Below are 12,973 nucleotides of genomic sequence, written 5' to 3'. Positions count from 1 at the left end.
AACAGAAATGACTATCCATACAATACGTATCTTTGGAAAGCCTGCCTTAATCATTTCTCTCAACAGAGGTTTGGTGTGAACCTTCTAGAACCTTCGTCGAGGCTTGTGCTGTGCCACCAGCACCGGTCACAGACCACAGTGACTATGGACCTGTCTACAGTTTACTCCGCCAAACATGCAAAGCCTGTGTGATTGAACACCTTCGTGGAAGACGCCGCAGAGCCATTTACTAACGAGGCCCAGACCACAGGAGCCTGGCTGGGGAGTGCACACCCGCCCCACCCCACACATTAGCTGTGTGACCTTAATCAAACTCGCAACCCTCTGCGGTTCGTCTTCACTCGTGTTAACCAGCATGGCAGGAATACCTACCTCGGAGAGCTGTCCCACAATGCTTGGACAAGAGCTATGCGGCTTCCTTCCCACAATGCTTGGATTGGCTACTGCTTTTCCCAGCGCAGCTCTGGAGTCCGAGGAGTGATTACTGTGTGTGTACACCTGTACACGTGCTCCAAGGTCAGAGCAGATGTCAGGTGTCCTCTACTGCTCGTTTTGGGTCAGGGTCTCTCTCTTAACGTGGAGCTCAGCTGGCAGCCAGCAAGCCTGTCCCCACCCCCCACAGCTCTGGGCTTATTAGTTGTTTTTTTTTTTTTTTTTTTTTTAACGTAAGTGCTGGATCCCTGAACTCAGGGCCCCACCATCACCAAGTGCTCTTACCCACTAAACCCTCTCTCTCGAGTCCCTCAGCCCTGGGATTTCTACAGAAAACCAGAGAAATATCGTCACAGGGGAACTCCATCAAAGGCTCCAAAGCCAATTAGCAATCAATCAAAGAAACACAACTGTTAGGACAATGCGCCTTACCTGCGAGATGGGTAAAGGGCTGTATTCAGAACCATGGAAAGACACTGGCACTCTGACTCATTGCTACAGATAATGTGGACCGCTTCAACTTTTCCAGAGAGCAATTTGGCAGGGCGCATCAAAATTTAATGGGTGCACACTGCCCGGGCCAGTGAGTCTGTTTCTGGGAATTTATCCTGCAGAAGTTTATTAGAAAAGTGTGTAAAGCTGCATGTACAGTAGTAACGCTCAAGAGTTTAAAGCGACACATCACAGCCCATTAAGTGGTAACTGGTTAAGTGCAGCAGAGAGCATCCACAGCACGGAACGGACTGACTCTGGTGCAGGACCCGCCCGCACTGCCTGGCCACACACAGATCCCACAATGGAGTGTGAACTGGGAAAACGCAAACTGACAGCACGCCAGACACGATACGGCCGCTTTGCATGTGTGCTCCTGTGCGCTTGTATGTGTGAAAAACTAAATCGATCTGCAGTGGTGATGTTTGCTAATCTGTAACTTTCCCAAGCCACCTGAATGCAGGCAATGTGTAGCGCTTTCATACCGTAAGCCCCACCATTTGATGGCAGCCCTCTTGTGATCACAACTAATCCTCGATCCTGCCACCACCACACTTCATGCTGGGTCTCCTCTGAGGCCCACATCCTGTGCCGGGAACACTGTCTCCGGAAAGACCTTCTGGGCTCGCTCTCTGCCCCTTCAGTGTTTAGTTCGAATATCACTGTTATGGGCTGAACCAAAAACTCCTACACAGTCCTAACCCCGAGAACCTCAGAGTATGACCTCATGTGGAAACAGATGACCACGGATACAATTACTATGAGGTCAGACATGAGTAGGTGAGCCGCTGGTCCATCGTGACCAATCAATCTTACAGAAAGGTACAATTTGAAATGACGCACAGGGAAGGTGGAGCGGTTACTGCCAGACGCCAGAAAAACCACCACAGCAACCGGAGTGACCGACCTCAGCACCTTCAGAGGAGGCGTGGCAACACCGTGACCAACCACAGAGCGCCACTTCTGCCAAGCCTCTCATTAGTGGTGGCACTTTGGCCACCGAAGCTCACTCCCTCACTAACCTTGCAATGGGGTTCCTAACACCCCAGGCAGAAGCCCAAGTCCTCTCCTTTGCTTTACCCACTACCTAGAGACATGTGTTACAGCCTGAGGGCCCAGCACACAGGGAGACACGCTACAAAAAAATGGGCAAAGGACACAGACCACAACACTGAGCAACGCAAGCCTGTCCTGTGGTCTAGTGCAGGGGACTAAGAATAAACAGACGGACAGATACATAGGTGGCGACAGTATCGGGTACAGAACAAAGTGGGCAAGCCCTTAGGAGCAATAAAAGCATTCTTGCTGGAGACCGCCTCTTCTGACCCTGTGGGAGCTAAGAGGAGACCGGCAGGAAAGGAAGGAACTGTGGATAACATCTGAGATAAGAATGTTCTAGACAGAAGGAACAGCGGGTACTAATTATTGCAGCTAATGCATATTGTTTTTATAATCAGGGAGGGAAACCAATAAAGCTATTGTAACCCTTAAAACATATAAAAACATGTAAAAACCCAGGTCCAAGGGCTGTAAAGAACAGTGGGATTTTACAAACCAACACTATTTGGAGGCAGGAGCATCACTTAGGTCCGAGAGTATAGGTAGCAAAACCCTGTCACACAGAGAGAGACAGAGAGAGACAGAGAGAGAAAGGAGAGACAGAGAGAGACAGAGAGAGTCAGAGAAACAGAGAGAGACAGAGAGTCAGAGAGAGACAGAGAGTCAGAGAGAGACAGAGAGACAGAGAGACAGAGAGAGACAGAGAGACAGAGAGACAGAGAGAGACAGAGAAACAGAGAGAGACAGAGAGAAACAGAGAGTCAGAGAGACAGAGAGAGACAGAGAGAAACAGAGAGTCAGAGAGACAGAGAGAGACAGAGAAACAGAGAGAGACAGAGAGACACAGAGAGACAGAGAGACAGAGAGAGACAGAGAGACAGAGAGAGAAAGGAAGGAAGAGACAAGAAAAGGAAAAAGAAAAAAAAGGAAGGTTTTTGTTTGGTTGGTCTTTTGGTTTTTTGGGGTTTTTTTGTTTTGTTTTGTTTTGGTTTGGTTTGGTTTTTTGTTGTTGTTTCTGTTTTTGTTTTGGATCTATTCAGCCTCTAAGCAGGCCCAGGATGAAAACCCAACCCTCCATCCAGCTGCCTTGCTCAGCTCAGGCCTAGCCAACAACGGCCCAGGAAAAACAGCCCTGAAACTCAACAACCTAAGGTGAGGAGGTCGGGTCAAGTGAGGCAGGGCAGGCCTGAGGGACAGCGGCCTGGAGACCTTTACCAGTGCCACGGGACCCGGGGAACCCTTGTTACCACTGCCCTGGACAGCTGGTGGCCTGGCCCCAACCCCATCCGTCCCCAGCCTCTGACTGGCTGGCTCTCTTAGACCAGAGGACCAGTTCGATGGTTGTTGCTACTTCCATGACAACTAGGCCCCACTCCACCACAGTTGTCACTTTTTAAACAACCAATTTCCTAAACACTTCCCGTTAGGAAACTGACGCTCTATAACTTTACACAATTCTCTATGCTCTGGCTCCCAGGCCCCCGAAGCCACCACCCTTAAGACGGACTCTGCAACTATACCCAGCAACTAGCCTAAGGAGACCTGTCCAGCGTCTGTCCTGACGGACACCCTTGGCTCATTCATAATTCCCCGAGGTCCACCCATGTTATAGTGTGCCACAACTTCCTCCCTTGTGGGGGCCCACTGGTCACTAACTGTTCCCCTATCCCCAAGCATTTCTATAATTCTTAGCTGCTAGCCCACTTAGGGAATCAGGACTGGGCACACTGGTCCCCTGGAGATTAGCCTGGAGCAGGAGCAGACCTGTGAGCACATCCAGCCAGACACTAGTTCAGGCTGCCACCCTCCACTTCCCCAGAAATCTGGGTTGAGCTTTTACAGCAACTTAAGGACTCCCCACTAATTAGGGAGCAACCAAAATCTTTGAAATGCACCCAAGCTCATCAAGAAACTGCTGAGGCCAGAGCTTCCAAACCTCAGGGAACACACGAATTATGAATTACGTGAAGATGACTAAAAGGTAGCTAGCTCACTCAGGAGGCTGGGGTGGGGGAGCGTTTCTCGGACATGTTCTAGCGTAGCCCAGACTGGCCTCTAGCTCACTGTGTCTCTAGGGCTGACCTTGAACTGATCTCCCTGCTTCTGCCTCTAGTGTGCTGGGATTTAGGCACTTACCACCAGTCCCGCGAGTCCCTGAGTCTGACAGGCCCCCAGGTAAGACTAATGCCGAAGCTGCTTGTTTTGGGGACCACACTGGAGTGGAGAGCCCTGGGCTCCTGGGCTTTGCCCACATTCCCTAAAGCTGACTCCGTAAGACCATTAGCTCTGTATGTTTTCACCCCCCCACCCCCACCACACACACACACACACACACACACACACACACACACACACACACCTTTGAAAGCTCCCAGCGTTTTAAAACAGACCTTCAGACTGTCTGGCTCCAAAGTTAATCCCCGCACCCAAAACACTCAGTGATGAAGTGCTCTTTCCACAGGCCCAAACAAGAGGAGCAAAAACAAGACCTCAGCAAGAGTTTCCAAATGCCGGCACAGGGCCGTGAACGCCCAACCCACCACAGGGAAAGCTGCCTCCCCACTAGCCCTGACCATCCGAACTCGGGCCACTGCCACCTGCTCGTCCCCCAGAGTGTCCACCGGGCCGGCTACCAAGACTGCCCTGGCATTTCCTTCACTGTCTCCGTCCCGGGGAAAGCAGCAGCGTCTTCTCGGCTGCCAGTTTTCCACCTCCTCTCAACACCTCCCTTCCTCCATGAATAGTCACTTGCTCAGGGCATCTCTGCCCCCAGAGCTCACTGCTGGGATCTGTTCTGCTTTCCTCCTCTCTAGAATGAGATTTTTCACACTCGCCCTGGCTCCCATCCCTTCCAAATATGAGCAAATCCACTCCTGCCGTCTTTCCCTCCCCTTGCGGAAACATCTGTCTCCCACAGCCCCAAGACCCAAGCATCTATTTCGCCTCCTGAACTTCTTACTCTCTCATTCCATCTCTCGAGCACACACAGCGCTCACGCAAAGCAACACACATCTCCAACACTGCCACCACCACCACCCCCGGGTTGAGAAACAGCCTCACTGAAGCTGGGTACCCACCTGGGGAAGGCGGAATTCAAGGACCACATCCATCCCTCTGCCTCTTGCATGGGGGGCCACTGCAGCGCCAATGTGCAGAATACCCATCTCCCACTGTACCCAAGCCAATACAGTTAACAGCAACCGGAAGGAACATGAGCACTGCCTAAACGCAGCAGTTACTTTTCTAGTCAGTTTAAGGGCAAAGGATCTGAACAGAACGTTCCCAAGACATAAAAAGTGGTCATGAGGTCTATCAAAATGCTCAGCACCAGCGACCGCTGGGGCTATGGAAAGTTGACGGAGAACCGTACTGAGGGAGGACAGAGGCCTATGGCTCTAGGGGAGAGGGTGCAGGGGCTGACACTACCTAGCCCCAAGCAATGCCTCCGCGCCCAGAGCCTCGCAAACTTGAACTGCGGGGTGCACAATAACCTAGGAACTTGGCTGGCTAATGCAGATTTCAGTTCAGGGTGTGTAGGGTGGGGCTGTCCAATCCCATCTACCAGGAGCTGATGCCGCTGCAAGGGTGTGAGCCACAGTGGGAGCAACATAAATCTTCACCGATGAGAACAGACAGAGGCCTGAGGCTGTGGCCACAGCACTCGGTACCCACAACACCGTCAACAGAGATGGACAGAACAGAAGCACCTTAGGCAACCCCAGACTCACACGAGCCCTGCCTCCATCCCCGGCGCCCCCCACCCATTTTTGGTAGAATTTATTTATTTACTGTTCATCCGTTCTGTCTGAGTGCGTGCATGTGTGTGGCAAAACATGTGAAGATCAAATGACAACTTCTCCTTCTACAGTGTGGGTTTCAGGTCATGGGCTTGGCAGCAAGCACCCTCTTGCTGAGCCATAATGCCCCACCCTTTTTCCGGTTTTACTTTGAGGTGGAGTCCCACTTATTTCCCAGGTTACTGTCATTCAAATTTTCTACCCTCCTGCCTCAGCCTCCTGAGAAAGTTGTGATTATAGGAGTGACAACCTGCATGTGGTTTTTAAAAAGAACACAAGGTTTGGGGTAGGGTGCTCGTCTAGCACACATGAAACCCTGGGTTTAATCCCAGCACCACAGAAACCAGGCATGGAGAGACAACACACTTGTAATCTCAGCACTTAGGAGGCGGAGGCAAGAGTTCAGAAGTTCAAGGCCAGTCCCAACTACATACCAAGTCAGCAGTCAGCGTGAAATAAGGGAGACCATGTCTCAGAAAAAGAAAACTTACTTTGGTTGTTAATGCAATGAGAAGGGGAATCTGTCCGTCTTCCGCAGACCATTGGCCTAGCTTAGCTAATGGACAAAGATGTATAGAGGCCAGTTGCATCCATACATCTCCAAGACATCTCCAAGGCATCCAAGATAGCCAAGAAGGAGCTTTACCTCTGCACCACTGATGTGGACAAGGCTACTGCATGTCTGTGGTCCCGCAGAAAGTTATGGACAGTGGGTATACACCTTGGGTGTCTAATTTGTCCAGCAACCCCACCACCTGCCATGTGAAAGTTTGGTGGTCATAACTTGCAAACAGATGCCACCAGTCAGAACGTCATCTTCCTCTCTAGGAAACGCCACCTGGTGTAATTATAACCACAGTAATTAGCTGCTGCTACCACCCAGGGCAGACAGAAAACCCCTGTGCCCAGGTCCCTGGTGACTTTTAACAGCTCCCTGGAGAGGGTTCTGTTCTCGGGCCTGCGGGAGGCACTTCCTGACAAAGAATATAGCTGCAGAGCCCAAAGCCCGGAGGGACCCAGAGCCGAGTCCTATGACCCAGTAAAGATCGAAAGCATCCAGAAAAACCAAAACCAATTTCAGCAGAATGGTTTCATTCAAATGTTCTAATGGTAAAAAAAGGACAGCTGTGGAGAGATGGCTCAGTTGCTAAGAGCTCTTGTTGCTGCTGCAAAGGACTGGAGTTCAAATCCCAGAAGCTACACGGTGGCTCACAGATCAGGGGATCTGATACTCTCTTCTGTCCTCAAAGGCACATACGCTTAAAACACATGAAGGAAAACCTAAGATAAAAAAGACAACCAGAAGACATCTATCTCTGCTACTATTCACGTGATGGGCTCACACTGTTAGAAAAGCAGTTCCTAAGTATTAAATCCCTACAGATGAGCTTTAAATTGTTATGATAAAGACCCCAGACACTCTACCAAAAGATTAGAATTTAGGGGAAGACTACTCCAGAAATCTAAACCCCTCTGTTGTTGTTTTGGCTCCTGTTCCTGTTTGTTTGAGGCAAAGTCTCACCATGCAGGTCAAGCTGGCCTCAAACTCAAGATCCCCCCCCCCAGCCTCTACTCCCAAGTGCTGAGATTAAAGGCTTGCAATATCACACTCGGTTCCAGAAGTTTAAACTCTCAATAAGCATTTCCCAGCCCCAAATAACGGGGTACAGGAGGTCTGGGAATCACCCTTTGCACACATTTTAAGTCCTTGTTTACAATCCTAAACTAGGTCTCAACAAATATTCACCTTGAAATGACCAGTAGCCCATTAAGACGGATAAAAATTAAACAAACCGTAGCACAAAAGCATGGGAAAGTTATACAAAGAAAAAGCTGACTTTTCTGTGTCTCAAAATCATATAAAATAGGACCAGTGAGATGACTCAGCAGGTAAAGGCACTTGGCACTGGGCCAGGCAAGCTGAGTGTGGACCCTTGAAGAAGTAACTGGATGTAGTTGTCTTCTAAACTCCACATGCTCGCCATGGCACATACAAGCACATACGCACACACACAAGCACACTAACTTTCTTTTAGCTATGTAAAATGTAAAAGAAGAGGCTGGGACATGGCCCAGCTGGTAGACTGCTCATCTCGAACGCACAAAGCCCTGAGTTTAACCGCCAGCGTGTATAAGATGGGGATACAGTGATGCCTGCAATCCCAGCACTGGGAGGATGGAGGCAGAAGGATCAGGAGTTCGAGGTCACCCTCAACTACACAGTGAGCTTCAGCCCAGGCTGAGTTATATGAGGCCCTGCCTCAAAGATTAATTAGTCGGTTAATTAAATGTAAAAGAAAACTCATTGGAAGGGGGGTATATGATAGTGGGAACAACAAAAACAAATTCAAAGAATACAAATACAAAACAAAAACTCAATACTAAAGAAATGTAAGAGGTGAAAATTAAAACAATGTGTTTCAAATTTAGGTAACAAAAGCATTTAAAAATAATCAAAGGCACCAGGCATGGTGCTGCCCACTGTAATCCTGGCACCGGTTAGGCAGAGGTAGGAGAATCTCTGTGAATTTGAGGCTAGCCTGGACCACATAATGGGTTCCAGGACTACACAGGGAGAAGCTGTCTCAAAAACTCAAAAAATAAATAAATAATCAATGGATATAAGGATGGACATCAACTATGTAACCCTCTGAAGTTTTCATTTTGTTTCGTTTTGTAGCACTACAACTTTCAGAAAACAATTCATTCAGCAACTCCATCCTGAGCACCTTCAAAGTAATCCACACTCAAGCAAAACACAGGAGGCCAGCCTGGCACATATGGCAATTTAATCACTCTACAAATACATGCTTAAAAATAAAGACCTATATATTCGGAAAAACAAAGAGAGACAAAGACTGATCTGTACAGATGTTCACCATAAAATTTATGACAGTCTGGCTGGTCAATGATGTGCACACCTTTAATCCCAGAACTCAGAGGGCAGAAGCAGGAGGATCTCTGTGAGTTCAAGACCAGCCTGGCCTACAGAGAGAGTTCTAAGATAACCAGAGCTACACAGAGAAACCAATCTCAAAACACAACAACAATAACAAAATTATGGCAGCTCAAAAAATTGTGAGTAGATACAATAAATATGTATGTATGTAAATACACATGCATGTGTGTGTGTGTGTGTGTGTGTGTGTGTGACTTCTCACTTTTAGATATTAACAATGAGAAAGAACCAGGCATGGTGGCACGCGTGTAACCCCAGCACACAAGAGGCAAAAGCAGATCACTCACACACAAATTCAAAACTAGCCTGTTCCACATGGGAAGGCCTAGGTTTTATAGCAAAACTCCACCTCGAAAACAAACCAAATCTAAACCATTTACAGCGCCATCTGTGAGCTGTAGAGTTGCTGTGGGTGAGCCACCAACCCCCTTTCTTGCGCTGGGGATTGAACCTGGGGCCTGTGCATGCCACCCAATACTCTACCATGAATCGCAACCCAAGTCCTCGGGGACTGCTTTCTGCACCTTTCATTAATTTCTGAATTCTGCCATAATCAATTTCATGAAGATCATAATTCTTAAATAGATTTGTCCCTGAATAAGGAACAGGGAACATTCTCTTCCTTTTCCATTGTGGCTGGCGGGCTACCTAAAAGCTCTACACTCAAAGAAGTCCCCAAGCATTTCAGATTGTTTCCATAACTGTGAGGTCACAACCAAACTTGTAAATGTTTTCTTTAAAAAGAAAAAAAAAGTGCATTTAAAACACTAAAGGAAACAGAAATGGACAACAGAGCAATACAGCTCTGAAATCTCACAGCTACAACTACCTGGAAATCAAATCCATTGAACCAAAGAGCAAGCTGTTTAAGGCAGGGAGTGTACCATCCAAACACAGCAGGGACCGCTCCTCCCAGAGCTGCAGGCAGGATTAAGGCACCCCCCTTGTGCCCCTAGAACAGCCCTCAGCAAAGTCTCTGTGCCCACACTGCTACTGAAAGTACATCACTAAGATGAGAGGGTCCTGCTGCCACCACCTCCCAGGATCACCAGTTACTGGCCATGACCCGGCATCCCTCAAGCCACCTAAGCATCTTACCAAGCCACCCTCTGCCAAGCTAGTTTCCCAGAGCCTGCAATCAGGTCGCCATCGAGAGGCCATCCCTGAAGACCCTCCACCCAACCGTTCACTCAGAATGGGTACAAACGTCCACGCTAGCTTCCACAGTGGCTTTGTGTTTGCAGTTGGGTCCCCGAGGCTGGGGCCCTGAAGCTGGATGCTATGCACACTGGATCTCTGTGCTCCTGCCCAGAAGCAGCTGTGCAAACTAGAGAAGCCCAATGAGCAAATTAGTGAAAGGAGGTCTCTGCCTCCGTGACGTCAGCTCTAGAAGACCGAATAACTTCGAGTCTCCAGGTTGGACACTTGGATTAGGGCTAGCAGGGAAACAGAAAAGGACTTCTAAAGAAGGCTGAGGTGTAGATCACCCCCCTGTAGACTTTAAATTTAGCAAAATAACCTGATCTTCTGCAGCCTCTCCAGAATACCCAGATGACAAAATGCATGTGGGAAAACACTGGAACCCCAGAAGCTAAGTGTATCACAGAGTCTGGAGCCAGGCTCTCTACACACCTGTTAAGGTCCTCCATGAAGTAGGGATCCTATAGCCTAAGCCCCAGTGTGACTAGGTCATGTATATAAAATGCAACACCGGGCACAGGTCAGTGGAAACAATTACGGTTGGGTGATGAACAACTCCGGCAGAGCCCACCTTTCTCTGCTGACTAAAGGTGAGCGCAGTCTAAAGGTCTGCCCTCCCCTCTCAACACTGGACTGGAGCTCTCATAGAGCGAGAGTGAGAGCTTGGGTAAAGTTTCGCTACCCAGTGTACACAGCCTAAAAGAGACCCACTCTATCAACCTGGCCTCCAGTGTGGTTCCGAGGCAGGGTTCCATCCAGCTAGAGGAAATCTCTGGAGGCCACAGCTATGAACCCAGTCTGTGGGTCAAGAACAGCAAAAGGGAATGGATGTGTATAGCAATTCCTTTCACCATCTAGCCTGTGACCTTGAGCAAGCTGTGTTTGCCTTAATTTCCTCAAGAGTGAGTGGAGCGCGGTCTCATCCTATGTTGCCTGAAGTCCCTTCCTGGCTTCTACTCCAGCATCCCCTTCGTGGGGCCCACAGTGAGGCCCAAGAGACACCTTCAAACGTGCTCCACTCCCTTCAAGCCACTTGGCAGGCCTGGCCCTGCTCCCACAAGCAGGGAGGGCTCTGAGCTTTCTGTTTTTCTTGTGCAGGGTGAAGAAGCTTTCCACTCCAAACTGCCCCTTCCACCTTCCCTTTCCTACCCACAAAGTAGTTCTGGGGCAATCACAGGCTGGCCCGTGTGTCACCTCGGGGATGGTCTCCAGGCCACGCTTCCAATGCACACTCAGTGGGGACAAATAAACATTTCAGAGAGACAACATGAATTAAATCATTTCCTCAACAAACAAAACCCACCCACACGCCTCATAAATCATGTCTCTTAATCCCATGCTGATGAACGGTCACTAAATCGCATCTATTGTAAAACCAACCAAGACTCCTTTCATACCCTGACACTTCAGACTCAAAATATTTTCACACTCCATTGTAATGCCTTTGTAAAGGCAATACCAATAGCTAGTTCCCTGGAAAGATCCATGGCCAGGGCGCTTTCCAAGAGATTTTTCTTTGAATGTTCTTTGTGTCCTGGTGCACTGGGGGACAGGGCCAGCTTGCCTACATCTAGGGGAACACTGACTGCTCACGGCAATACACAACTGCTCTACAGCACACACCAGATGCACCCCTTTGCCCCAACAATAAAAGTATCCCAAAACATTCGCTATGCCACATTCACACGGCTGTGCACAAACACAATTCCAGAGCCTGCATTTTGCAAAGGGGAAAAAGAAAATAGGCATCTTCAGAGCACAAACCAACAGACCCGCCTCGGGCAACATGGTTCACGGAAGGCTAGGCTGCAGACCTTTTCAGCAAGACCGGTCAGGAACCGCTCGCTCTTTTCCTTTGCATCTATTCAATTCCTCCATGCCTTTATTTGCTGGGCCCAGGAAGAATGGAAAAGCATCCCCAGCAAGGAGGGCGAGGGAGCGGTGGAGAATAAAAGATGGGCGGGTGGGGGAAGTCAGAGGGTGGCGAGAGCGGCAGCGAAGGCGGGCAGGGTGGCGGCCGCGTCCCGGGGGGCTCGGAGAGGCTTACCTGGGGCACACGAGGCCGGCCGGGCGAGCAGCAGCAGCCAGAGGCCGGGGAGCAGCAGCCCCGGGCGGCGGTGGCGGGAGGAAGGCCCGCGGCCGCTCCGCCCCGGCACCAGCGCAACCTTGGCGCGGGGCTCGCACTCCATGGCCACGCGTCGGCTCCCCGGCACACCGGCCCCGCGGCTTGGGCGCGCTCGGGCCCGGGACGCGGGCGGCCGCTGCGGCGGGGACTGGACGCCGCGCACCGGCGCGCAGCGAGGCCGGCGAGGCGGGGGCGGGCCGGGCCGGGCCGGATCGGCGGACAGGGGCCGCTTGCACGCCGGCCGCGCCGCTCCGCCCCCTCCCGAGCCTCGCAGCCGCTGCCGGGCAACGCACGGCCCCGCGCGGGGAGGCGAGCACCACCTCCCGGCCGGCCCGGCGTCTGCCTGCGGGCCGCCCGGCGGAGGGCGCGGCGGGTCCCGGGCCCCGCCCTCCCCCAGGACCCGCCTCCTCGGAGGGCGCGCGGGACGGCGCCGCCCCGCACCCGCACAGCAGCCGGCAGGCTCTGGAGGAGCAGTCGGGAACCCGGGGACGCTGGCGATCGCTCCTCCTGAGCCGCCCACGCGGGGCGGGCAGCAGGTGTGTGCTCGGGGCGGCCAAGGTCCCCGGGCAGCAAGCAGGCTGCAGAGTGGACAAAGCCGAAAGAAGTCGATCTCTCTTTCCCGGGGCCGGGGAGGGGGCGCACAGCTCTGCCCATCCTTTGCCTTTCCAGAAAGTACTCTGGCACCTGGCGGAGGTGCCCTGAGCTTAGTAGTCTTCAGAGCCGAATCGAGATGGACAGACAAAAACACTCACACAGAGCCAGGCCTTTCTCAAAGAAAGTATCACCCATGGATGATGAAAAAGACAGCGTTGGGAGTTAGTTTCCAGAGGAAAGGGGAGGGGGGCGTGAATGAGAGTTAATTTTGTCTAGAGCCCACCGTGTTAACTCTGAAGATGACAAAGGTTGGGA

The 12,973-nt window shown here is 50.9% G+C and overlaps 1 protein-coding gene across 1 annotated transcript in view; it reads right to left on the bottom strand.

Annotated features, from left to right (window-relative positions):
• Window positions 1–12,390, bottom strand: part of Kiaa1549 (KIAA1549 ortholog) — a 108,787-nt gene extending 96,397 nt beyond the window's left edge. The window contains exon 1 of the mRNA XM_051174674.1: window positions 11,987–12,390. Within this exon, the coding sequence (XP_051030631.1) occupies window positions 11,987–12,128 (142 nt within the window). The 5' untranslated portion in view covers window positions 12,129–12,390. The remainder of the gene's footprint in view (window positions 1–11,986) is intronic.
• Between the last annotated feature and the right edge of the window lie 583 nt (window positions 12,391–12,973).

Source organism: Phodopus roborovskii, unplaced genomic scaffold, assembly GCF_943737965.1.
Source record: "Phodopus roborovskii unplaced genomic scaffold, PHOROB, whole genome shotgun sequence".
NCBI classification, from domain to species: domain Eukaryota; kingdom Metazoa; phylum Chordata; class Mammalia; order Rodentia; family Cricetidae; genus Phodopus; species Phodopus roborovskii.
This window is presented reverse-complemented; position numbering and strand designations above follow the sequence as displayed.